A 27,506-nucleotide genomic window follows, 5' to 3' on the forward strand; every position below is an offset into this window, starting at 1 on the left:
TATTGCTGTATCACTGCACTGCATAACAGGTTTCCCATTTTGCTAAAAAAATTCCCACTGCCCACTGTGGCATTAAAACCAGGCGGGGAGTCAATTGGTGATGTGAGTAACAGGCCCATCACCCCTCCCTCCCACCCTCTCCCTGCCTCTTCCCCTCAGTCACTCCATCATCACATTCCTGCAGTTCCTCTCCAGACAGATGTTCAGATGTTCCCCAGGACGCGCGGAACATTCTCTTGTTATGAGATCAGACGTGAAGACTAACGCTGCCTGCTGCCTGAACCCTTCCAGTCTCAAAAACCACGTTTCACCGTCTAAACCTTCCCGCTGTTTCTGTGCAGTCTGGTGTGTTTGTGTTGTTTTGTTGTATACTTCTTTTGTTATCCTGGGCTTATGTATTGTTGCTCTTCTGGTTTTCCCCCTTCGACATTCCATTGGACTTACTGATATAATAATGATGATAATCTCTCCTCCCTCTTCCTCTTCTCTCCCTCTACAGTGGCTGAGTGTAGCCTGTGGCCTGGCGCCCCCCATGCCCTGTCCCGTGTGTGCTGGCTGGCCTGCTGAGCCCGTGGCTGCTGGTGTCTTCGTGCCGCTCCTGGGCCGTTAGTTGAAGCAGGGCTGGTGGTGGTGGTGGTGGGCGTACCTGGGGGTACCTGGGTGTACCTGGGGCCCGGAGCCCGGTCGCAGGCCTAGGGGTCCTGTCCTGTCCCAGCCACACAAACATGAACAAACTGACTTTCCACAACAACAAAGCCATGCAGGACCGTCGCTGTGTCTGTGTTTTTCTCCCCAATGATGACACGCTCAACGTCATCGTCAATGTGAGTATAGATAGATAGGCCTTCAAAACTATTTGAGGTCTGTAATACTACTACGAGATGCATCAAGGTGTATCAAGACTACAATTCAGCAGTTTACATTACAATTAATAATAATACATTACATTACAATTCCTCCCTAGGGGACTGTGTTTGTGAGTCAGGGATGTGTGTCTAAATTCTTTGCCCCGAAAGCAATGACCAGGGATCACAGCTGATTTAAGCTCAGGGTTTCCGCGCTGGTCTTAAAAAGCTGTAAAGTCTAAAATCCAGCAATCCAATTCACAAGGCCTAAAAAGGTCAGTTAATTTTTAATTTAATTTTGTCATTTAGCAGACGCTTTTATCCAAAGCGACTTACAATTACGAATTACAGGGACATTCCCCCTGGAGTAACTGAGGGCTAAGTGCCTTACCCAAGGGCACACTAGTAGTGGTGTGGCTTCAGGCGGGATTTGAACTCACAACCTTCCGATCCCAAGTCCAACTCACTATCCACTAGACCACCACTACCCCAAAACACCAGTTATTCGGTCTAAAAATGAGGTGCTAGGTCTTAAAAACGAGATCCTGCAAGGAAATCAGTCCGACCACATCTATTTACGCGGAAATTAATCAATTAAGCTGGACTGTATTTGTGAGTCAGGGATGTGTTCTAAATTCTTTGTTCCGAAAGCAATGACCAGGGATCACAGCTGATTTAAGCTAAGCTAAGCTAATTCCAGTCATATTCGTACCCGAGTGTAATGCTTCACGGCCTGATCTCTCTCTGATCTCTCGTCCTCTTTGTGCTGAAACTCAGGTGAAGACTTTGTGCCAGGAGCTCCTCGTCCAGGTGTGTGACCTCCTCCGACTGAAGGACTGCCACCTGTTTGGGCTCAGTGTGATTCAGAGTAAGAATGTTCTCCTCCGCCGCTGTGACATCTCTCACCTCTCTGCTATGCCCTGTCTGTCTCTCTGTCTCTCTGTCTCTCTGTCTCTCTGTCTCTCTGTCTGTCTGTCTCTCTGTCTCTCAGTCTCTCTGTCTCTCTGTCTCTCTGTCTCTCTCTCTCTGTCTCTCTGTCTCTCTGTCTCTCTGTCTCTCTTTCTCTCTGTCTCTCTTTCTCTCTGTCTCTCTGTCTCTCACTCTCTCTGTCTCTCTGTCTCTCTGTCTCTGCTATGCCCTGTCTCTCTGTCTCTCTGTCTCTCTGTCTCTCTGTCTGTCTGTCTGTCTGTCTCTCTGTCTCTCTGTCTCTCTGTCTCTGCTATGCCCTGTCTCTCTGTCTCTCTGTCTCTCTGTCTCTCTGTCTCTCTGTCTCTCTGTCACTCTGTCTCTCTGTCTCTCTGTCGCCCCGGGTCCTCCAGTCCTCTCAGTCTGACTGGGGCACCATTGTCTAGCCGAGGTTAAAGTTGTTTTTACGATGACAAGAGTGGTGCTGAGGGTCATATGCATGGAATGACTCATCACCCGGTGGCTCCGGTGTGACCGACAGCAAGTGACAATTGCAAGCAACTGCAAAGGAAAGCAAATCTCCGGGGGCAGTGTTGTTGTTCAGGCAGCTGGCTTCCAGATGAGCCAATCACAGCGGGCCGTGCAGGTCTGTTGACCAGGAGCCATTGGGCCTGATTGAGGGACATTCCTGGGCTGCTTGTCTGAATAGCGTGAAATCACTAGGCAAACAGCAGCCACCCACCCACCCACCTCCCTCAGCCTCACCGACTCTCTGACCAAGGCTTAGGCCTACCCTGCCCACCCCTGCCCCCCCTGCCTCTGTCACCCCACCCTCTCAAACACGACAGCCACACCACACCAGTCAGCTAGCCAAGCCCTGGCTGGCTGGCCAATAATTCTCGATTTTTTTATTTTTTTATTTTTTCCTGAGGTTTTTCATCCAGTTCCCCCCAGCCTCGCTGCAAATCTGTAGCGTTACATCTGTCATGTGGATGACTTAAAGCCTCTACATTGACATACTTGCATGGCAGAACCTTTTCCCCCTCCTTCATTTTCTAATCCTTTGACTTTTCCACTTGAAGGCATTTTTATAGAAATTCAAAACCTGTTAGTTCAGCAGCGGAGGACTGCAGTTCATAATAACATGCATCACTAAGAGAGAAGATTAAAACATGACAGAAGGGAGACGAAGAAAAAAAAAAACAGCAGAGGGGACTCGTTCAGTACAATGTAGATTGCAGAGGCTGTCAGTCTGTCTGTCTGGCCGTCTGTCTGTCTGTCTGTCTGTCTGTCTGAGATGGTTCCTCTGAGGCAGGGCTTTGATAGTGTATAATAGTGTCTCACCAGCGAGTCCGTCCGTAGAGAGATAAGGCCAGCCAGCCCTCGCTTCTGAGACACTACCGTACAGTTGCCATATACCGTACCTATCACTCTCATTGTCATGTTTTTATATCATGTTTTTATATCACTATTTGGCACTTCTGGTTAGATGCTAAACTGCATTTCGTTGTCTGGTACTTGTACTCTGCAATGACAATAAAGTTGAATCTAATCTAATCTAATGGAGTCTACTGCTAAACCTCGGTGTTCCACCTCCAGATAATGAACACATCTACATGGAGCTGGGCCAGAAGCTCTCCAAGTACTGTCCCAAAGAATGGAAGAGGGAGGCAAGCAAGGTGAGGGGGTTATAAACATGAACACGGTTCAATTATAAATGTACATATACCTGCACATAAATGTACAGTGGAACATCCGGCGTGGAATGATTGAATAGAAAATTAATAATAATAATTGTGTCTTTTCAGGGCATTGACCAGTTTGGGCCTCCGATGATCATCCACTTCAGGGCTCAATATTATGTTGAGAATGGGAGATTAATAAGGCAAGTAAATCCACTGAACCCTTCTTAATGAAACATCCATTAGCACTTAGCATCCCAAAATGTTCTCATCTAAAGCTAAATGATATGATGCATCATTAGTAGTAGTCATGAAAAGCGGATTGATTGATTGGTTGGTTGAATGATCACCATTATGATGTCACCCTTCTGGAAGTCTCTACTTCCTGCCTACACTGCCTGCCTGAAGTCAACATTACTTTTCTCCTTTTTTTTTTTTTTACACAGACCACATCACAACTAAGTCTACTACGTAGCCCTACCGAACAAGCAATACTTTGTACTGATAGACAATGATACACAGCTCAAATACAGGGTTCCCGCGCTGGTCTTAAAAAGTCTTAAAGTCTAAAATCCAGCAATCGATAAGGCCAAAAAAGGTCTCGAAATTCAGTTATTCGGTCTAAAAACGAGGTGCTAGATCTTAAAAATTAGATCCTGGCAAGGAAATCAGTCCACCGACCACATCTATTTTACACGGAAATGAATCAAGCTGGAACCCCAAAAAATGCCAATTCGCTTCCTTTTTTGTCTGTATGGCATTGAAATCCCTAATTTCATCACCTCGAGGATGACAAAAATGGTGATCGCATATGGTGTCGCGAATAGGTCTAAAATTATATTCAAAGAGGTCTAAAAAAAAAAAAGGTCTAAAAAGGTCTTGACTTGATTTGACTTGTTGAAACTTGTAGGAACCCTGCAAAAAGCCTCGACTATATGGAGATTTAGTAAGGAGGTACCGTACGTGTTTTTGAAGTCTCTCTCCTCTCCCCCACACAGTGACCGCTCAGCCAGGTACTACTACTACTGGCACCTGAGGAAACAGGTGCTGCTTTCCCAGTGCATCCAGCGGGAGGAGGCGTACTTCCTGCTGGCAGCCTTCGCCCTCCAGGCCGACCTCGGCAACTTCAAGCGCAACAAGCACTTTGGGAAGTACTTTGAACCTGAGGCCTACTTCCCCCCGTGGGTGAGTATCTTAACCTGTACCTTATGTATGTGGTCTCCTGAGCTTTACATTTTTTACATGTTTGGCATTTAGCAGACGCCTTATTCCAAAGCGACTTACAATCAATACATTTGACTAAGCAAGTGAATCATCAATCCACCAGTCGTAGCAGGAAGAGTAATCCAGCTCAGGCCCGGGGCCATTGATAGAAGGAAAAACCTTCTCCTATCACCTTCTTCTAAACCTAACCTTTTTTTTAAAATGATATTTTTATATATAAAACTATATTTTTTATATAGACACTGGAGAAATAGAGAAACAGAAGGGGGGCAATAGAAGTTTTTAGGGGACACAGGAGAGGGGAAAAGCAGGTGTCTTCAGGAGACGCAGTGCTGGGGGGCAGTAGAAGTCTCAGGAGGAGCATTTATAGCTTTATTCCCCCAGAATCCTGCCCAGCACACAGTCTGAATGTAGGACTATAGCCCTTCATTATTCATTGTGCTCAAACACTTGGTGACGGTCTCTCGTTTGAGCATGTGACACAGTGGGAACTGGGACACTAGTTTTATTTTTGTCCCTGGAAGTGGCACGCTTGGAATCTTTTTTTAAAAATGTTTTTTTTAAATGTGCTGGATGGATGAGGCTCCTGTACTTGCTGCCCTCCCCCAACTTGCCCACGGTCCCGCCCCACCCACCCCTCTGATTGCCTCCCTTTCCTGCGATTAGCCTGTAGTCTTCCTATCACCACTTTGAAGCAACAGGGTCAGGAAATGGTTATGATTACAAGTGCTGGTGAACAGTGAACACCCCCTCATATCATTCTGAACTCCTTTCAGCTGCTAGTCATGAGCAGTTCAGGGAAAGTGCCCCAGATCCAGCCCCTGGCTCCGGCTTCAGTCTGGTATGTGGGAGGCATCTGTCTCCCCTGGGCAGAGAGCTTCATTAACCACCCTGGCAGCCTTTCCTTCGCCTACCACAGAGCTGCACTAGGCACAACAAAATCAGTGATCTACAGCCAGGGACTGTACTTACTCTCCACCCAGATTCTTTTATTAGAGAATACTTGTATTGTCCCGACACTTAAACCCCCTGCTATGTGTGTGTCTTCCAGGTCATTGCCAAGCGAGGGCGTGACTACATCCTGAGGCATATCCCCAACATGCACAAAGACCAGTTTGCCCTCACTGCCTCGGAGGCTCATCTCAAGTACATCAAAGAGTGTGCCCAGCTGGACGACGTCACTGTCCACTACTACAGACTGTACAAGGTGAGAGATTTGACTTCAGGGCAGTCGCAGGGCTCTCTGTTGTGCAAGCAGACAGATGTGTGGGGTGTGGGTCAACACATAACAGCACTCAAGCTACTAGTCACGTAGTCAGTGGTTTTTCTTGTCCGGTCGGTACTTACAGGTCACATTGTCCTTATGGGCTTAATATCAAATTAGAAAATGAATGGTCCCATGAAAGAAAACAGGTTTGATTCTCGTTTGTGATGTTTGTTCAGATAAACCTCTCACAACTGTCAATCCCAACTCTTTCACAGGACAAAAAGGAAGTGGAGGCCTCTATGACTTTGGGACTGACCTTGCGTGGGATCCAAATATTTCAGGTAATAATCTGTGTGTGTATCTGTGTGTGTATCTGTGTGTGTATGTGTGGGTATGTGTGTGTGTGTGTGTGTGTATCTGTGTGTGTATCTGTGTGTGTATGTGTGTGTGTATCTGTGTGTGTATGTGTGTGTATGTGTGTGTATGTGTGTGTGTATCTGTGTGTGTATGTGTGTGTGTATCTGTGTATGTATCTGTGTGTGTATCTGTGTGTATGTGTGTGTGTGTATCTGTGTGTGTATGTGTGTGTGTATCTGTGTGTGTATCTGTGTGTGTATCTGTGTGTGTGTGTGTGTGTGTGTGTGTGTGTGTATGTGTGTGTGTATGTGTGTGTATCTGTGTGTGTATCTGTGTGTGTATCTGTGTGTGTATCTGTGTGTGTATGTGTGTGTGTATCTGTGTGTGTGTGTGTATGTGTGTGTGTGTGTATGTGTGTGTGTATCTGTGCGTGTATGTGTGTGTGTATCTGTGTGTGTATCTGTGTGTGTATCTGTGTGTGTATCTGTGTGTGTATCTGTGTGTGTATCTGTGTGTGTGTGTGTCTGTGTGTGTATGTGTGTATGTGTGTGTGTATGTGTGTGTATCTGTGTGTGTATCTGTGTGTGTATCTGTGTGTGTATCTGTGTGTGTGTATGTGTGTGTGTATCTGTGTGTGTATCTGTGTGTGTATCTGTGTGTGTATGTGTGTGTGTATCTGTGTGTGTATGTGTGTATGTATCTGAGTGTGTGTGTGTGTGTGTGTGTATCTGTGTGTGTATCTGTGTGTGTATCTGTGTGTGTATCTGTGTGTGTATCTGTGAGTGTATCTGTGTGTGTATCTGTGTGTATGTGTGTGTATGTGTGTGTGTATCTGTGTGTGTATCTGTGTGTGTATCTGTGTGTGTATCTGTGTGTGTATCTGTATGTGTATGTGTGTATGTATCTGAGTGTGTATGTGTGTGTGTATCTGTGTGTGTATCTGTGTGTGTGTATAGGGATGAAGCTGATGAAGGTGGCATCATGTCTGCGTCTGCATGGGCATAATGCACCAGTAGAAAATAGGTTTGATAGGGGAGTCATTCTGTAATAACTTATAATTATAAGTTATATAAGTTATTATTAGTAATAACATGTATCATTTTATATGACTCATTGTGAGCTTAGAATGATAAGGTTCTATCTCCGTTTAGGGCAGTTCAGAGATGTTGAGCGTCAAAGTTTTTACATTCCATTATGTTTTGTTAGATGGAACCTTTGTATTTGATTAATTACTAACTAAAACATTTCAACATTTAAAAAATAACACCACAGGCATTAATAAACACCTAATGGATCAGATTATGTAAAAAACTCAATTTTGACCAAAAATTGAGATAGAACCTTATCATTCTAACGTCACGTCATTCTGTGTTTCAGAATGTGGGGACGGTGAAGCAGCTCTTGTATGACTTCCCCTGGACCAACGTGGGAAAGCTGGTGTTTGTGGTGAGTAGAGGATCTCCACATTGTTGATGGAAGTAATTGACCATGAGAGGAAGGGGGTTGTGGACTCATTTACCACTTGTACAGGGTTGTGGACTCATTTACCACTGGTACAGGGTTGTGGCACGAGGCGAAGCCGAGTAGGAAAACCCTGTACAGTGGTAAATGAGTCCACAACCCCCGCCCTACAATGGTCAATTGCTTTTCTACAACAGCCACCATATAATATAAAACATAAATACACAGTTGTAACATTAAATTGATGTATTTACAATCAATTAATCATTTCAGAATACATATATCCTTCCACCACAGAATATAGTCCCATAAACAAGATCAACCATTGCATTGTAGGTCAGCACAGGTGTTCTTAATCAGATTGATTGGGAGGCGCATTGATACTGGAAATGCGGTCTAAACTGAAGGTTGTTGGGATATTTACCACTGTTGCTGCTAGCCAATCAGAATCCAGTATCCAAACATGCTGTTGGAGAATCACCTCTTCATAACGGTACAACTTTGGAGGTCTTCTGACTAGGGGATGCTTTCGACTCATTCCAGCAATGACGTCTTTGGAGCGAGCCCTGGCTTATGGCCGTGTTTGTGAAAGCCCGACTTTTTGCGCAGGGTTGTGGAAATGTTGAGGCAGAGCCCCTCTTCTCCATACGGCTGTTTCATCTTCAACAGCCCTCTGGAACCAATCAGGGACTTAGGAAGACTTCCCTTGGAAGGAAAACACAGAGCGCACGCACACACGCACACATGCACACACGCACGCACACACGCACACACACGCACACACACGCACATAAACACCCCCTACCTCTGTATCTCTATAATGTTGCTGAACCTGTTTTTCACAGTTTTTCCCCATTTCAATCAACATTATACAAGATTTATGTACTTATCATGAGGGGGGGGGGTGTCCTTTGCCCCTGCAGAAAAGCTTCCGTAGTTAATCTCCTCATCTTCAGTCTGAGTGGGTCCGTCTGTAGCTGAGCACAGCATTTAGTCAATTTACTTTCATACGGTCTCTGCTATCGGCGCGAGACAGAGTAGCGTCCTGTATCTCATTTTGTCAATTTAACAGCTTCACTCTTACAGCCATAACATGACGTGAGAGCTTCTCTATGGTTTGATGACCCTGTACAGTGAATGATGCCTCTACTTAAGATAAGACATCCTGTTTTTGCTCAGGCTATTTCCATGTTAGCGTGGTTGGTTTAGCCTTTTCTATTCATATTTTGTGTGTGAGAGAGTGAAAAGCATGTGAGTGGTTGTGGTTTGTATGGGGACTTCTTGAGGGGCCTCTTATAGGCCTGTCCCTCCCTTCTCCTGAATAACAGGCTCTCTCTCTCTCTCTCTCTCTCTCCGCTCCTCCACCCATGACTACGTCAGCCGGCCGCCCGGCGCTGCCGTGGGCGAGCGAGGGAGCTGAGGGTGGAGGAACATGTCAATAAACACCAGATGTTGTGTTGGTTGGGGGGGGGGGTGTGGGAGGGAGGTGGGGGTTAGGCCTGGTTCCATTGGCTGGGCTGAGTTAGGCTCCTCCAGAGTATCCAGCCATGCAGCCATGCAGCCATGCAGCCTCCAGTGCACAACTGGAAAGTGAGGGGTTTTCTAGACCATGGCCCAATCGGTTGGAGCTCGTGGACGGTGGTCTCTGGGTTAAATGTAGGATGGAGGCTCTCTCTCTCTCTCTCTCCCTCCCTCTCTCTCCCTCTCTCTCTCTCTCTCTCTCTCCCTCTCTCCCTCTCCCTCTCTCTCTCTCCCTCTCTCTCCCCCTCTCTCTCTCTCCCTCTCTCTCTCTCTCCCTCTCTCTCTCTCTCCCTCTCTCCCTCGCTCTCTCTCTCTCCCTCTCTCTCTCTCTCCCTCTCTCCCTCTCTCTCTCTCTCTCCCTCCCTCCCTCTCTCCCTCTCTCCCTCTCTCTCTCTCCCTCCCTCTCTCTCTCTCTCTCTCTCTAAAAAACAAAACAAACAAAAAACATGTAGGATGTAGAAGACCTCAGGGCAGACTGTGTGGCAGGGCAGGGCCTGTGTGCTGGCTGTGTGTGGTCTCAGATAGGGAGGTCCAGGGAAGGGGGAGAGGAAGACAAGCTGACAGCTGTCACCCTCAGAGATGTCTGATGGTGGACCGTGCAGAAATGAAATGAGAGAGTTCTCTCTGAGTAGAGCCCCAACCTTTTAATAAACTGTAATCTGACACCACGTTGGTCCCTCTGTCTGGTCAGAAACTACATGTCCAGGAGACTAGCTAGCTATCGATCTGTATGCATTTGGATCTTGTTCACACTGCTTTTAGTCAAATTTGTTGTCTTGTCAATTCACTGTGCGCTATATATTCAGCACAGCTATTGTAGTGTAGTTGTTATTTTGCCTACACAAGGATGACCAATTATGCTCCAAATAATAATAATCATAATAATAATAATAACTTTATTTGTATAGCGCTTTTCCTGCAAACGTTGCAGCTCAAAGTGCTTTAATCATTATATAATCTTAATTTAATTATTTTGTAATTTAAAGGCAATATTAAAAGGATGGGTTTTTATAATCTTAATTTAATTATTTTGTAATTTAAAGGCAAAAAAAGATGGGTTTTTAGTCTTGACTTGAACATATTTGCTGAGGTTGCATCCCTAATGTAAACTGGCATTCCACAATTTGGGTGCATAAAATGAGAATGCAGCCTCACCAAATCTCTTCTTTTGTACATGGTGGTACACAGAGAAAACCAGCGTCAGAAGACCTGAGAGCTCTATTGGGCTGATATGCTAGCAAAAGGTCTTTCAGATATTCTGGTGCTATGCCAGTGAGAGCTTTATAAACAAGCAGAAGAAATCTATTCAAGATGATAGAGTAGCCTATATTTTGTGTGTGATAGTCATAGATTGGATGCCAAGCAGAGTCTTATAAGGCAACTCGATACGTCTTATGTTCCATGGCGCTGGCTGACCTCTTTAGCATAGCTAATTCAGACGGTTTTCTTGTATCTGGGTAAATGAACGGAAAATGCAATTCTACAGTAAAAAAAAATCTGCAATCCTTTGCATTTGTCCAGGGCTTGAAACCACCCCTTGTATTTCAAAGTACGAACCCCAGCAGAAATCTGTATTGGTGTGTATTGAAAGTTCCACTGCTGACACTACATGTAGCTGGTGTTGTGTTAAATAGGTGCCAAGGTCTTGGGAGAAAGTACTTACTTTTTTTATCCAAGGTTTTTCAGAGCATTCAAGAGTTTTGACTTTGGCTCTCTCCGATAAGTAGGAACACTTTGAAATATTACTGTTGTTCTGTTTATCCCGAGTTGTATTTTCCTCAGTCAGCATCTATTTTTATTTTGTCTTGTGAATGTTTCGTTGTATTTTGATTTGTAAGAAGAACCTTCTGCAAAAATACTTTCCACAAAGACACTGCTCCCCCATCGTAGCTTCCCTATGGGCCTTCTCGGCACTTTAGTGTTATCTATGAACTCTCTCATGCCTCTTGTATACTCTGGGATGGGAATACTGAGCTTAAGAAAAATATGTTCCTTCTAAATTCCTTCCCCCTTCTGTTTCTCTTCCGCCTTTCAGGGGAAGAAGTTTGAGATCCTCCCAGACGGTCTGCCCTCAGCCCGTAAGTTGATCTACTACACCGGCTGCCCCATGCGCTCCCGCCACCTCCTACAGCTGCTCAGCAACAGCCACCGCCTCTACATGAACCTGCAGCCTGTCCTGAAGCAAGTCCGCCGGCTGGAGGAGAACGAAGGTACCATACAACCACTGTACATACTACATACAACCATACTTCTGTCCTGTATCAGCCAGGCTCTCACTGTGACCCTGTTCTTCTCTGTCTCTGTTGTCATGCTGCATAGTACTAATATGACAATGAAGTTGAATCGAATCGAATCCAGGGTTCGACATTAACGGTTGCCTGATTGCCCCCCACTAGATGATCGTGGAGTTAAAGATATTATTAAAGCGTACACGCCTGTCCACCTGTCTGTCAATACGCTTTAATAACATCTTCACTCCACGATCATCTAGTCTGGTCTGGCGCCTGCGCCGTCCGTTGTTCTTCCTGCACACCGATACACAGATCCATGATCCAGCAGCGTCGTTGCTGTCTCGCAAACAAACCCGGCGAATTTTTTTACTTGCCCCGGGCAATCGGGCAACCGTTAATGTCGAACCCTTGAATCTAATCTAATATCGATTCACTCTAAAAGCTACTAGCAAGTGGAGCATCCTTTCATGACTCATCTTTTCATGCGGTATCTCACCCTACGTGCAGGGTTCCCGTGCTGGTCTTAAAAAGCCGTAAAGTCTAAAATCCAGCAAACCAAACTCCAAGGCCTAAAAAGGTTTAAAATGTCAGTTATTCGGTCAAAAAATGAGGTGCTAGGTCTTAAAAATGAGATCCTGCAAGGAAATCTGTCCGACCACATCTATTTACGCGGAAATGAATCATGCTGGAACCCCCAAAAAATCCAAATCGCTTCCTTTTTTGTCTGTATGGCAGTGAAATCCCTAATTTCATCACCTCGAGGATGACAAAAAGCTATCATACGGTGTCGCGAATAGGTCTAAAATTCTATTCAAAGAGGTCTAAAAAGGTCTTAAATTAGACTTGTTGAAACTACAGTAGGAACCCTGTATGTGTGTGACACTCTCTCCCCTCCTGCAGAGAAGAAACAGTACCGGGAGTCCTACATCAGCGACGCCCTGGAGCTGGACATGGACCAGCTGGACAAACGCTCTCGGGCCAGTGGCAGCAGCGCAGGAAGTGTGTCCCACCACAAACGCCTGTCCCGCCACTCCACGGCCAGCCACGGCAGCTCCCACACCTCAGGCATCGAGACGGACAGCTTCAGGGCCTCGGGCCAGGCCCCCCACAGGCCCCTGCGTACCTGCAGCTCCTCCACCACCAGCCACGGGAGCTCACACACCTCGGGCATCGAGAGCAGTGGCAAGGAACGCATGCTGGACGACGACGGTAAGGGTGAGCGTCACACCTCCGTGGACGTCAAGCAGGGTTCCCGACCCGCGTGGGTCTTAAAAAGCCGTAAAGTCTAAAAATCCAGCAGCCAGCATAGAGAAACAAGGCCAAAAAAGGTATCAAATTCCTGTTATTCGGACTTAAAAAATTAGGTGCTAGGTCTTAGAAATGACATTAGCTTGTCGTGCAAGGAAATCAGTCCGACCACATCTATTTACGTGGAAATTAAATAAAGCTGGAAGCAATATTTATTTTATATTAATTATCCTTCAGACTTTTTTGTCTGTATGGCAGTGAAATCCCTAATTTCATCACCTTGAGGATGACAAAAAACTATGATATGGTGTCGCGAATAGGTCAAAAATTATATTCAAAGAGGTCTAAAAAAGGTCTTAAATTATGTATTATACTTGTTGAAACTTGTAGGAATCCTGTCAAGCTCAGCAGCGCATGTGCGTTTTGTTTCGGCGGCCATGTTTACGGGTTAGAGCAGCCATACAGCGCACGTTGCGTGTCTCACGCTGGCTGCGGCAACATGTCATCTAGAGATTCGGACTCTCGGCTATTTCTTCTGCGTGCCGCGTACATAAAGGCAAAACGCAACGTGTGAGCTTAGAATGATAAGGTTCTATCTCCGTCTAGGGTAGTTCAGAGATATTGAGCGTCAAAGTTTTTACATTCCATTATGTTTTGTGAGATGGAACCTTTGTATTTTATTCGCCCACCCATAACAATGGCTTACTACTCTGTAGTTAGTTAACACTAGAACACCTCTGTGAGTAAAGAACATTTTTATATCTTTGCACTCGATCAAATTTCAGGACCCTCCTCTCATGACTTTTCATAGATATGTGCGTTCTACCACCCAGTATCCTTACATTTTCAAAATCACATCAGGATAAGCTAATATAAAGCTATTTTTCGGTGTAGGAAGCAGGCTAATTTACAAGGCGGCCAACTAGTGGTCGTTGTGTGTAAATAGCACCTTGAGCACTGTAAAGAGGGGGCGGCTCTTATAGTAGGTAAAAAGGCACGGCTGTTCTAGTGTTAAATGGTCAAATCTTTGTATCAAATCGTGAGCTTAGAATTATACGGTTCTATCTCCGTTTAGGGTAGTTCAGAGATATTGAGCGCCAAAGTTTTTACATTCCATTATGTTCTGTGAGATGGAACCTTTGTATTTGATTAATTACTAACTAAAAAAATTCTACATTTAAAAATAACACCACACAGGCATTAATAAACACCTAATGGATCAGATTATGTAAAAAACAAAATTTTGACAAAAATGGAGATAGAACCTTATAATTCTTTTATTTATTTTTTTTATTTTTTTTCAGATTTTATCCCTTTTTCACCCAATTTGGTAGCCAATTTAACCCAACTTAGCATCCAATTATCCCCTGCCTATTGCATGGGATCCGCCGCACGACCCCGTGGCCGGCAGTCCCAGAGGAGGGCGCCAGGCAGACTAGGCTGACTGGCTCCTCGAGCCCAGCACCGTTATTCCGGCACCCAGGGGGCGGTGTTGCGCGACGGATCCTAGTCCAGAAATACTCCTATACCCCCCCTCGGAAGCGGCCGGCCAATATGCCGCTTCCCGTGTGCCTCGGCCATATCTGGATCTGGCGAGCCGGGATACGAACCCCGGCCCCGGTGGGCAGCATGCACTAGCGGCCAGTGCGTAGACCTTATAATTCTAACGTCACGAAATGCCATGATTCACTGGTCTGCTGCACTGGTCCACTGCACTGGTCCACGGCCCTGTCTGGTCCTTAGGGAGCATTATTGACGCCCTCTCTCTCGTTGCAGAGATTGAAATGCTGGTGGATGATCCCAAGGATTACGAGGAGCTCCACGAGCTGGCCCTGGAGCTGAGCCAGGACCTGTGTATCCACATCACTGAGGACATGCTGACCATGTCCCCAGACCAGACCAACGGATACTCAGGTACACTGACTGTCTCTCACTTCTCATCTCATGTCTCTCTTCTTCATCTCCTGTCTCTCTTCATCTCCTGTCTCACTCCCATCTCCTGTCTCACTCCATCTCCTGTCTCACTCCATCTCCTGTCTCACTCCCATCTCCTGTCTCACTCCCATCACCTGTCTCACTCCCATCTCCTGTCTCACTCCCATCTCCTATCTCTCTTCATCTCCTGTCTCACTCCCATCTCCTGTCTCACTCCCATCTCCTGTCTCACTCCCATCTCCTGTCTCACTCCCATCTCCTGTCTCACTCCCATCACCTGTCTCACTCCCATCTCCTGTCTCACTCCCATCTCCTGTCTCACTCCCATCACCTGTCTCACTCCCATCTCCTGTCTCACTCCCATCACCTGTCTCACTCCCATCTCCTGTCTCACTCCCATCTCCTATCTCTCTTCATCTCCTGTCTCACTCCCATCTCCTGTCTCACTCCCATCTCCTGTCTCACTCCCATCTCCTATCTCACTCCATCTCCTGTCTCTCTTTCTCTCCTGTTTCTCTTCCATCTCCTGTCTCACTCTCTATCTTGACTGTGTATTGTTGTGACAGGGTCGATGTCTATTTTGGCTGGGAGCTGACTGGGGCGGTGTTGTTTGTATGACTGTTCTCTTCTCCTGTCCCACAGGGCTCATAGTGAAGGACGTCAGCTCCTCCACATCTAGCTCCTCTGAGACTGTAGTCAAGATGAGGGGCCAGAGCATCGAGTCCCTCCCTCAGGTGAGTGACACACATCGTGAGCTTAGAATCATAAGGTTCTATCTCCGTCTAGGGCAGTTCAGAGATATTGCACGTCAAAGTTTTTACATTCCATTATGTTTTGTGAGATGGAACCTTTGTTTTTTTATGAATTACTAACAAAAAAATGTCAACATTTTAGAAATAACACCACACAGGCATTAATAAACACATAATGGATCATATTATGTAAAAAACTAAATTTGGGCAAAAATGGAGATAGAACCTTATAATTCTAACGTCACAACATGCTTTTACACGCCCTCCAACGGGCTGGATCGTTGTTGGATGCTGATCATCAGAACCCATTAGGGAATCGGCTATCAAACAGTTTGAGATGCTGAGTGGATTAGGGGGCGGCTGTGTCTCAGGAGGTAGAGCCGCCGTCTAACGATCGCAAGGTTGACAGATCGGCGGTTCGAGCCCCGGCTGACCACATGTCGAAGTGTCCTTGGGGCAAGACACTGAACCCCAAATTGCTCCCAGTCCGGCCGGCGCCTTGCATGGTAGCTTGGCCGCCATTGGTGTGTGAATGTGTGTGTGAATGGGTGAATGAGAGGCCGTTGTAAAAGCGCTTTAGATAAAAGGCGCTTTAGAAGTGCAGTCCATTTACCATTATTTGCTTTCCCCCCACAGACATCAGTGTGCAGGAAGCCACAGACTTCGACAGACCGCCACAGCCAATCGCTGGATGACGTGCGGCTCTATCAGAAGGGCTGCCTGCAGTGGGCGGAGCTTTGCCAGGACACGGCGCACAGCTACACGTTCGGCTGCGCCCAGGAGCTCAGCGACGGCGGCGGCTACCAGGGCCTGGCCGAGCAGTGCGCCGGCATCCGCGGCGATCAACACCCCTTCCCCATCAAGAGAACCAGCAAGTACTTCTCCCTGGACCTGACCAGTGACGATGTCCCTGAGTTTGTGGTGTGACGGGGGGAGGTGGACGAGGCTGAGACGAGGTGACCTCCCACAGCCCACTGCTCCCCAGTCACACCCAGAGACGCCTCAGGGACGTAGACAGGAGAGGAGGGGCTGGAGAGGTGATGCGTGGTTGTCAGACCTGGCAGCAGCAGCAGGCTTTGAGTCCCAATGAGGAAACCCTGACCTCCTCTGGACATCCACCAAGATGTTTACCACCACCCAAGGCCCAACATCAGTTACACACCAGAGACGAATAGAACTGAAACACTGAAAAGCTCTCTGAGGAATTAGCCCAAAAAAATGGGAATTTTAAGAATGGAAAAAAACTATTTTAAATTCGAACCCATGCTGCTCCACTGTGACACTCTGGTTGGGAATGGAGTGTGAAAGGGAAAGTAAAGGGAAAGCCAAGGGGATCTCATCGTTAAAACCATTTTATTTCAACTTTTTGCATTTTCCAAAGCATGAGCTCTCCAGAATAGGTTTTTCATTCAAATCTTGGCTTACATAGTACAGTACACACACACGCACACACCCTAACATATCAATGTTTCGTAGGGGAGACTGAGCGGGTTTAGCTGTCCTTACCTTACACAAAATGAGACATGGGTTCTCTCATTGATGGTGAAATATATTTGAGCTATGAACCAAAGACGAGTTAGCCTGAACATGGGAAAAGCCGTGTGTGTCCCTGTTTCATGCCCACATGACTCCTGTAGTGTGCAACCAATGAAATGTTACAGCTTTGTGAGTCGGTGGAGGGAAATCATGAAGACACCGTGGACTTGTGTTGTACTGATCCAGAGGAACGTCTTTGGCTTGGTCTTGAGCCTTAAAGAATGAACCCCTGGTTCTCCTACATGTCCCTCCCTCCCTCGCCTACATGTCCCTCCCTCTGTGTCCTATGACATCCCACCTCACCTCCCCCTCTTCACCAGAAAGTGCAATGTGCCAACATGTCCCCCCACAGAGTTGTCTTTTGTGAGGGAGACAGACATGAACACACCCCAATGTGCCTTCGTCACACTCTATGCAGGTCCCGGAACCGCAAACTTGCCTTGACAATCACGCTTAGTAACGCACCCCCCACCCCCCTCCCACCTGAGTCATGATGAAATGAAAGACAAGGTTTCCTTTAACTTTCGTCTTCCTGGTCGGCATTCTTTCGGTTTTAATCATTGACATGAGTTAAACCTTCACACGCACTCACTCACTCTCTTAGTACATTAACCAGTGATTAGTTATGGGAATTACCCCCTAAGATTCCTATCATTCCTACCCTAGCTTTACGTTAAAAGAGCCAGACATTTGAATCTTTGGCACTTTCATGTGCTGTGAAATGTTGCTCAATGTCATTGGCTTTTTTCAGGTCTGCTCTGAGTCTGAACCTCTGGTAGGATGAGTTCCTGCATGCCCTAACCTGTGCAGGGAGCTGAGCGAAGCATCGCTGTAATCCACAGACAAAATGGAGCCGAGTTGTTGGCCACCGGCCAGCCACGAAACTGACATTTCAACTTTTGTTTTTATGTTTTTTTCTCACTCACTCACTCAGCTCTGTCTTTGTCGTTTTTAGGTTGTCTTTTGTTTGCGATTGTCTAGGTTATCGTTTTAAACTGGAACTTGTTACAACATTTTGTTTTTCATTTTTATTATTTTTAACTGATTCAAATGTTAGTATTTTTGTATGGAGCGTTTTTAGATAAGTGAAATTTGATGTATATGTTGAAAAGGTATTCTCTATGTGCAGTTGATGTCTTCAGTATTACACGCAATGTATGTGACAGTATTATGAACCTGTGATGTAAGATTCACATGTCTGTAAGATTGTGCCCCTTTTTGCAGAACGATAAAGTTCTGTTATTTAATCTAACAGAGGTTACCTGTAGGATGTTGCTGTTGACACCAACTGGTTGTTGTGGTGCTCAATTAACTCTCTTCAAGATTTTATCTGAAACGTGGTAACTTAGAAATCACATATAACTAATTTTCATTTAAAAGTCATGTTCATAAACTTGTTATAACCATACAAATCCACATTTGCCGCAGTCAGAAGTGCTTGTACCGAAGATGGTAGAAAATAAACCAGTATCAGTAACCTGCTCATTTAATGTGTGGTAAGACAGTCTGCAGCACCAAGTCATATAGTATTTCTATACTACAGTATCCCAAACATAAGTAACAGAATCTAGTATATCTGGAATAACGATAAAAACAGAATTCTATGTCATAGTTTATTTGGTATGAGACTACCCTGTGTACCTCAGTTAAGCAGTGCAGAAGATGTACAGGATGTGTCGACAGAAGACTAGAGCCATTCCCTCTGAGCCGCTGTTAAGTCGTGACTTGAATAGATCCGAGTCTAAAAAAACGATTGAACTGTCATTCTACCGCTTTAGTACACTGGTACTCTGGTGCGGGGAATTTTGGGTTTGGACCCGGAAATTGCTAAACGTCACGCGTGACTTAACAACCTGTGGAACAGTGAAGAGATCTGACAGATCCGCTTTTCTGCACAGCTGGACACGTCAGCTGGCCACCTTGGTCTCGAGCCACAGAGCTAGGCAGCAATAAACCGTTGTTGAAATGATGAAATGTGTAAATCATTAATACACGTATGAATTTGATAATGTCGTGTTGTTGAAAGTAAAAACGGATGATCTGTATTTCTAACGAGAGGTGTGTTACTTCCCTATTGTTTATTTTTGTTATTATTATTTCTACTCATTAATGGGTGTCTGAACAAACAGAGATGCTATTGTGTACACAAGTTGCTAGATTTATTGATGTTTGTGTTATATTCTATATTAAAACAGTGTGTGTCAAGGTACATAGCCATAAAAACCAGAACTACAACCTGAATCTTTTCATTTTGTTAAATTCTCTCCTTTTGGTGACTTAAATCCACGGTCATATTTACACTGCGTACGCGTCTCCATGGCAACCAGTGTCCATAATCCTTTCTGTGAAAGGATCTCCCTTCAGGAAAGAAAAGTTTTTTTGTTTTTTTTGTCGAACCCTGTAGTGAAATTGATTTGTTAATATGAAGTCTGGTCAGTGCCTTCTTGGTACTAATGCTCTCAATATTCAATAAAAAGGTACATTTATTTGCCAAAGCTGAGATGCCCTGTCTGATATTTTCTTAAACTGTAAGTTGAGTCATGTAGCACTTTTTACGTTTGGCATGAAAAACTATTTATCAATAAAGTGGCAGAGGAGGGAGGGTCAAAGACAAATGAGGAACTTTTCTATAGCAGCATTTAAATAGTTTAGTTTATGTTCAACTGGAAAAGGTAGTGAGCAGTGAGCACAGAATTTCGTGTTTTGACTCTGCTGGGAGTTCGTTAAAAAAGCCTTTTAAAAAAGCCTTTAATAGGCTATATATAAATTTGCCATATATCATACCTGGAATTATATTTATGCACTCTGCCCTGCTGGTTGCGCGATGCAGGACAGCTGTGAAAGGAGACTGACCAGGCAATAATCAGGGTCTATTCAGACATGCAGCGACCCTGTAAATTGCATGGAATTATACATGGTCTCGACCAGGGAAATTGCCTGTGCGGATTACCCTGGTCAGTCCCATTCACACTTAAGCCGACCCTGGAAAGTGCATGGAATCTACTGGGAAGGCTCGTATGTGTGAAAGGGGCTTATGACTCTCGGGAGGAGAACATTGTGCATCTATGGAGACATGCTGCCCTCTGGTGGATGGAAAAAAAACACCGTCAGTTATTTTATTTTGCCTCATCAGAAGACAGTCTACCGCCAGATGGCAGTGTTCACTTAGTCTGGTTTACTACAGTTTACTACAGCAGTGTGACTGAAGCTGTGCAGTCTAGCGATAGATTGAATGGAGAGACTAGAGTGGTCATGTAAGCCGCCGTTAGTCACACACACTGACCTCAGGACGGCACATACATGTGAAATACCTCGTCTGTTCTGGCTCCTCCTTATGTGCTTTACTGCTTCGAATGGAGAGTCGCTATCGGCCACAATTTAGGTGTTAGAGATAACACTGAATTCCTATTGATTATATGCATTATGTAAGAGAAGAATGAATAATTAATGTGGTACTTGATTATAATTGAAAGTTGTGGTGTGTTTTTTAATGTGTACTCTTATGGAGTGACACTTATGTGTGTAGGTGGATGGGTTAAAGAGATAACATTAATCACATTGTACATCGGCCCACGCTTGTGTGTGCTACTGACCATTGACCTCTCTCTCCCTCTTTCCCTCTCACCCTCTCTCGCTCTCTCTCTCTCTCTCTCTCTCTCTCTCTCTCTCTCTCTCTCTCTCTCTCTCTCTCTCTCTCTCTCTCTGTGATACATGGATGGCACATCATTATTACTATATTTTGATTATTTATCAATATTTGGTATCATTAAGACCGATGACATCATATGTCGGAAATTGCACAATCATGCACATACTGTAATGTAAGGGAATGGGTGAAATTAAGCGAAATTCATTAAATGTTCCCAAATGCTGTGAATTATGTGAGAAAACATGGACGTCTTTCTTCGACAAGCTCCTCCCCTGTACTCTGACATAAATACAGTGCCCCCCCCCCCCCCCTCTCTCTCTCTCTCTCTCTCTCTCCACACCCTCCTCTGTTCCCCTTTCCTCCCAGCTACACAGCTGTACAGGAAATCAGTCATCCACCATCCACTACTGTCACCATGGCAACACACAGAGGGGGAAATCCATTTTCATCAGGTATTCTCTCTCTTTCTTTCTTTCTCTCTCTCCCTTTCTCACTCTTTTGTTGTGTTAAAACAGAGGGGCTGTAATAGTTCACACATCATTCACACAAAGGAACACACAGATATAGTTATTTTTTATGAGTCATAATCATCTTATGCGTTTACCATGCAGCCTGACCTTAATAATCTTAATAATACTCGTTTTGTGAGATGTTACCAGGTTAGGTGACTGTGTTAGATGAGAGGTTAAAATGACTCTGAGGATGAGATTGACATGAGGTATTTTTTTTACACGAGCATAGGGATTAAAGCACGGTGTTGCCATGGGCGCGCCATCACCAACTGTAGGCACAGATACATTACAACCCTGCATGTGGCTGCCTGTCTCCCAATACAAAATTAGCTTCCTTCCTTTCCTTCTTGCTTTTACCTCACTGGCTGTCAGAGAGAAGCAGTTCTGCATTTTCATCTTATTTTTCCATTTTACCATGACAGAATGCAAGATAATGGATGGGCGGGTGTTCACTGGAGATGTGTGTGTGTGTGTGTGTGTGTGTGTGTGTGTGTGTGTGTGTGTGTGTGTGTCTGTCTCGTGTGCACGGGCAGGGTGTTAGGTGACATTGTTTCCAGCAGTGCTGACCTCCCAGTAATCCCATGGGGCATCGGGACAAGGCGGCTTCCTGCCAGGACAGCAGCTGCTGGAGGAGCCAGATGGTCACGAATCCAAATTGAAATCCCAACAACTCCCCCCTGCCCAGCCCACCCCCGCGCCCCCCCTCCCGCCCCCCACCGCCCTCCTTTATGCCAGTCGCGCCCCACACATACTTCCTCCTCGTAAGGAGCCGGTCAAGCATCCCTCAGGTCTCATCAACCTTCAGAGTCTCTGAATCCTCCTCCGTCTTCCTCCATCTTCCTCCCCCTGCCGCTTGTCTCCCTACTACTCCCTCTTTTGTATGGCGAACACACTACCACTAAAATGGTAAACGGACTGACTGATATAGCGCCTTTATCCAAAGCGCTTTACAACGGCCTCTCATTCGAGCCGGGGCTCGAACTCGAACCGCCGATCTGCCAACCTCGCGATCGTTAGACGGCAGCTCTACCTCCTGCTGCGCCATAGCCGCCCCACTAACTGTCAGCTGTTGTAATAATGATGCAAATATAACCAAGGCCTACTTACAGCACAAGTGTCCTCTTTGCCAGATTAGCCCCAGTACTTATTAAACTAGTTCATTATCTAAATCAGCCGTAGTGACGGCAAAACAAGGTTCAGAGAGAGATGATCCAATGAGCCGATAATAAAAAAATCAACAAATCTGTTCATTTATCTCCTCTGGCGATGGCAGGAGCAAGGACTGTCACTCTCTCTGTCACTCTCTCTCTCTCTCTCTCTACATCCCCTCTGCAAAGCTGCCTATACACAATGTACATAATGGCCATCATGTCTGGCATACTTTAGCATATATCGTCATCATATTATTTATTCTTCTGGTCTCCACAGTCTTCCTGTGTTTTCTGCCGGCGGAACTACTGTATGACTCACTCTCTCACTCTCACTCTCTCTCTCTCTCTCTCTCTCTCTCTCTCTCTCTCTCTCTCTCTCTCTCTCTCTCTCTCTCTCTCTCTCTCTCTCTCTCTCTCTCTCTCTTTCTCTCTCTTTGTTTCTCTGTCTGTCTATCTGAGCTGTAACTTCACACTGGAGAACATGTGCATGAATGGATCTGTGGAGACGATGATTCACAGAAAATGTGCAATACGGAGGGTATGAAGAACGTTGTAAAACGAAGAGTAACGTTGTATCTAGGGCACATGTACACACACACACACACACACACACACACACACACACACACACACACACACACAAAACGGAGTGTTCTCTATCGATTACTGTCTCCAGCATCCGCAGACAATAGACAGAAACTCAACGCCTTTGCATGTATGTGTAAGTATGTGTTTATTTTGTGTGTGTGTGTGTGTGTGTGTGTGTGTGTGTGTGTGTGTGCGCGCGCATATGTGTGTGTGTGTGTGTGTGTGTGTGTGTGTGTGTGTGTGTGTATATTGTGTATTGTGTGGGTTCCGGGTGCCTGCAGAAATACTTTATTTTTTATTTTTTATCTTCTGTGGCTTTAATGCGAATGGTCTGAAGATGAAAGCCTTTGATTACAGGAGCTCAGCCCAGGCAAGGTTCTGGGTGGGACACAGGGAGCATCTCTCTGGGCCGGGCCAGGAGGGAGGGAGGGGTTGGAACCCTGGAGGAGGAAGTCCCTCTCAGCATTCTGTAAACAAGCATACCAGCAGTTGACGCCTTGTATGTTAGGTCCCAACATGCTGTCTGAAAGACAAGAAGGGAACAGGGAGCACTGTGTATATCACAAGAAGGGGTGAGGGACCCATTCAACATCCATTCTACATAGACACTCGCAAAGATCATGAAAAGCAGCAGGGTGTCAGCTCAGCTCTAATGGTACTGTACACTATCTGTTTGTTTACTGTAGTTGTTTAGAGAGACAGACAAGGTTTTTCCTGTGGACCCAGAGAGTAAGGGAGTGTATTCTGATCGCAGAGGAGAGGTGGGGGGAGAGAAAAAGAGGGGAGAAGGAGGAGGGGGGGAAGAAGAGAGGGAGGGAGGGAGGGAGGGAGGGAGGGAGGGAGGGAGGGAGAAGGAGGGCTCCTGGTAGCTTCTTGTAGCCTGAGCGGTAGTGCTGGCTGAAGGGTGGAGACTCAGCTGGAGCAACGAGCAGCTAGAGCAGGAGGGAGGCACAGTGACTGTGTGTGTGTGAGAGTGTGTGTGCGCGTGTGTGTGTGTGTGTATGCAAACCTGCCTGCTTCTCTGCCTGACTGACTGTGTGTGTATGTGAGAGAGACAGAGAGAGACAGAGAGAGACAGAGAGAGAGAGAGAGAGAGAGAGAGAGAGAGAGAGAGAGAGAGAGAGAGAGAGAGAGAGAGAGTGAGTGAGTGAGCGTGTGGATACTCCTCCACCAGACTGGATGTCTCTGGCGTCACTACAGGAGCTCCACACATACTGAGGTAAGCCACAGATTTCCACCATTTTTCCACCATTTCTTGTGGTTTTTCCCTTTGTGTCTTTGTAGAATAAGGGAATCCTTCATACAGGGGGTGGGTGTGTTTCCAGGCGAGAGTAGTTCCTGTGGGCTATTGATGTACAATCTGTTATTTTGCCAGTGGTGTGGGGGAGAGAAAGATGCCGCTGTTGCAACACTGTGGTCTACATCATGGAATCCCCACCTCCTTCTAAATGATGAGGCTTTAGCCTCCTTTTGCTCTTTGTGTTAGCGTTAGCGTTCTGTGCATTTCTGCTGGGTGTGTTTGTCTGTATGCATGTGTGTGTGTGTGTGTGTGTGTGTGTGTGTGTGTGTGTATATATACAAAATAATAAGATAATGGAATATTTTTCCTCCTCTGTCTCCTTGTCCTCATCTCCAGTCTGCTGGACTGATCTGTAATGTGGAGCCAGAGGAATTAACAGCATCTGTTTAGGGGGGGAATTTGCAACGAGAGGGGGATGAGAGACGGAGGGAGAGAGAGAGAGGGGGGGGGGGGGGGGAGGCTGGGGGGAAGGGAAAGGCGAGATGCTGGAGACAGAGAGACAGAGAGAAGGAGCTGGAGATGGCTGAGGATGAGAGAGGAGGAATCCCTCAAGACTCCCATGGGTTTACTGGCCGTTCTTCAAGCTGTTACCGGTACCTTCCGTCTATCTGGACATTTCAGCTGACCATGTGAGCTTCCTTCCCAGAAGGCCAAATTGGGCAGATGCTTTTGGGGGGGAATCGTTTTTTTTTTTCAGAAGCACACACATACAGATAGAAATACAGATACAGTTAGACACACATTATCACATATGTACTGTAGGCAGATGCATGTACACTCACACATACACATACATACATGCATGTACACTCACACATACACATACATGTCTAGTATTCACTTTTCACAGTCAGCCATGTTATGGGTGCATGTATTCTGAGGAACTCTATGACAGTATCTTACTGATTAGCTTAGTTTTGCATAAGCATGTTTCTCATTTCCGGAATTTTCTGGAATGGTTTGATAGTTAATATCTGTAAAGAAACAAACAAAAAAACATGTCAATGTTTTCTGTCACCCCCATTACAAATGCACACAACAATGTCGAGTGTCAGAATTATGCAACAGTTCAGCAGGTTCAGGCTGCTTCAGCTCCTGTGACACAGAACAGAGATGTTGGAAAGCTGTGTGTCAGGGAGCGTCGGCATGTTGTGCTGTGTTCGCTGCAAGGCCACATATTGTCTGATACACATTAATGTTGAGACTGGAACAATGGCACACCAAATGTCAACAGAGCTAATAGCCACCTTGTACCCTGAGACACAGCACACAATGGACAGTGTGTGTGTGTGTGTGTGTGTGTGTGTGTGTGTGTGTGTGTGTGTGTGTGTGTGTGTGTGTGTGAGTGTGTGTGTGTGTGTGTGTGTGTGTGTGTGTGTGTGTGTGTGTGTGTGTGTGTGTGAGTGTGTGTGTGTATGTATTAACAGTTGTAGGGAGACAAAAAGATAGAACAGGTTTTTCCAATCCTTCAACAAAAGCTCAATCTTGCTTTTCATTTCACGCTTGGCGTGGCTTTCAACCTTGCTTTCACCTACGTTAACATTAAGGGTGTTAAAGGATATGGAGAAAATATTTAAGAAGTTGCAAACATTAGAGAGAGAGGGAGAGAGAGAGAGAGAGAGAGAGGGAGAGATGGAAGGAAAGAGAGAGAGAGAGAGGGAAGGAAAGAGAGAGAGAGTGAGGGGGAGAGAGAGAGAGAGGGGGAAGGAGAGAGAGAGAGAGAGGGAAGGAGAGAGAGAGAGGGGGGGAAGGAGAGAGAGAGGGAGGTAGAGTTAGGGTTGTGTGCTCTTGAAATTGTCAGAGCAGAGCAGAGCGCATACTCGTGTAGAGTCTAAACAACCCCGGATGTTTGTAATATTGTTAACAGTCTGGGAGTCTGGCCGTGTTATTCTTGGCGCGTGATTGATTCCAGAGGAAACCATGTTTATTCCTCCTCACTCAGGGCAACGCTAAATTGCACTAATTTCCCTCCGAACGGACGCTGGTGTGCAGCAGTATGCAAGAGAGCCTGGTGTGATCACAATCTCCCTGCTCTAACTGAAACTTGTATTGCGTTGTAGTGTGTTTGTACAGTACACAAGCAGTAAATGGCTACAACAGAGTTTGTCATCATAGTTAACTATTCATACTATTCGTCATTCGTATTTGGGAGGGGGGTGGCAGCAATGGAAACTGTTCATTTAAGAAGATATTTCACCATAACTTATCTTGTTGAATTGCTGTAAAATGGTAAATGGTAAATGGACTGCACTTATATAGCACCTTTTTTGCTGCTCCGAAGCACTTTACAACGGCCTCTCATTCACCCATTCTCACACACATTCACACACCAATGGCGGCTAAGCTACCATGCAAGGCGCCGGCCAGCCCGCTCACTGGAAGCAATTTGGGGTTCAGTGTCTTGCCCAAGGACACTTCGATATGTGGCCAGCCGGGGCTCGATCCGCCGATCTGCCAACCTTGTGATCATTAGGCGGCGACTCTACCTCCTGCACCACAGCCGCCCCCAGCAGCCTGTACTGTACATCATTCACAACAATCAACAAAATAGAATCTTCATTGGCAAGCTGCATATCCCAAGGAGGATCCCTTAGCTCTGCTATCTACAGCTAGCATTTCCATTTTTGGCATTTAGCAGACGCCTTATTCCAAAGCGACTTACAATCAATACATTTGACTAAGCAAGTGAATCATCAATCCACCAGTCGTATCAGGAAGAGTAATCTAGCTCAGGCCAGGGGCCATTGGCAGTCTCTGTGATAGAAGGAAAATGTTTTTTTTTTATAGACACTGGAGAACAGAGAGACAGTACAAGGGGGGCAGTAGAAGTCTTGGGGGACACAGTAAAGGGGAAAAGCGGGTGTCTCAGGAGACGCAGTGTGGGGGGGGTAGTGGATGTCTCAGGAGGAGCAGTTAAGGTATGCAGCCTCTCTACGCTTCTGCCTCTCTCTCAGTTACACCTCATTTCGGACCACTTCTTTATTTTTGGCTGTAAAGTGTTTTTACAAGAACAATTCATACAGTCAGAATCTCAGCCTACATATCAATGCAAATGCTCCGGCGGGGTTAGCCACAAAGCTTAGGCCGCCGCCCCCCCAAAAAATGTGTGAGCTTAGAATTATAAGGTTATATCTCCGTTTAGGGTAGTTCAGAGATATTGAGCGTCAAAGTTTGTACATTCCATTATGTTTTGTGAGATGGAACCTTTGTATTTTATGAATTACTAACTCAAAAATTTCAACATTTAAAAAATAACACCACACAGGCATTAATGGATCAGATTAGGTAAAAAAAAAACAATTTCGACCAAAAATGGAGATTGAACCTTATAGTTCTAACGTCACGAATGACTCCAGACCAGCTGATGCAAACATTAGGAGGACCATATTTGTGAGCCCCGG

The 27,506-nt window shown here is 45.7% G+C and overlaps 2 protein-coding genes across 2 annotated transcripts in view; both read left to right on the plus strand.

Annotated features, from left to right (window-relative positions):
- Window positions 1–641: 641 nt before the first annotated feature.
- frmd6 (FERM domain containing 6) lies at window positions 642–16,638 on the plus strand. Its single transcript, XM_080550322.1, has 13 exons — window positions 642–824; window positions 1,623–1,713; window positions 3,351–3,430; window positions 3,560–3,636; window positions 4,432–4,618; window positions 5,709–5,864; window positions 6,140–6,205; window positions 7,599–7,667; window positions 11,239–11,413; window positions 12,335–12,643; window positions 14,459–14,596; window positions 15,260–15,355; window positions 16,013–16,638. The coding sequence occupies exons 1-13, from the start codon at window positions 726–728 to the stop codon at window positions 16,294–16,296; spliced, it is 1,827 nt and encodes a 608-aa protein (XP_080406448.1). The 5' UTR covers window positions 642–725; the 3' UTR covers window positions 16,297–16,638.
- Window positions 16,639–23,957: 7,319 nt separating this feature from the next.
- Window positions 23,958–27,506, plus strand: part of gng2 (guanine nucleotide binding protein (G protein), gamma 2) — a gene marked incomplete at its 3' end in the record, with an annotated part of 16,624 nt that continues 13,075 nt past the window's right edge. The window contains exon 1 of the mRNA XM_080532862.1: window positions 23,958–24,024. The remainder of the gene's footprint in view (window positions 24,025–27,506) is intronic.

This window comes from Nansenia antarctica (assembly GCF_963989245.1).
Source record: "Nansenia antarctica genome assembly, chromosome: 1".
NCBI classification, from domain to species: Eukaryota; Metazoa; Chordata; class Actinopteri; order Argentiniformes; family Microstomatidae; genus Nansenia; species Nansenia antarctica.

Coding starts and splice junctions, on each gene's coding strand:
- frmd6 (XM_080550322.1), top strand. CDS start 726: ATGAACAAACTGACTTTCCACAACAACAAAGCCATGCAGGACCGTCGC. Junction 825..1,622: donor CGCTCAACGTCATCGTCAAT/GTGAGTATAGAT, acceptor GCTGAAACTCAG/GTGAAGACTTTGTGCCAGGA. Junction 3,637..4,431: donor GAGAATGGGAGATTAATAAG/GCAAGTAAATCC, acceptor TCCCCCACACAG/TGACCGCTCAGCCAGGTACT.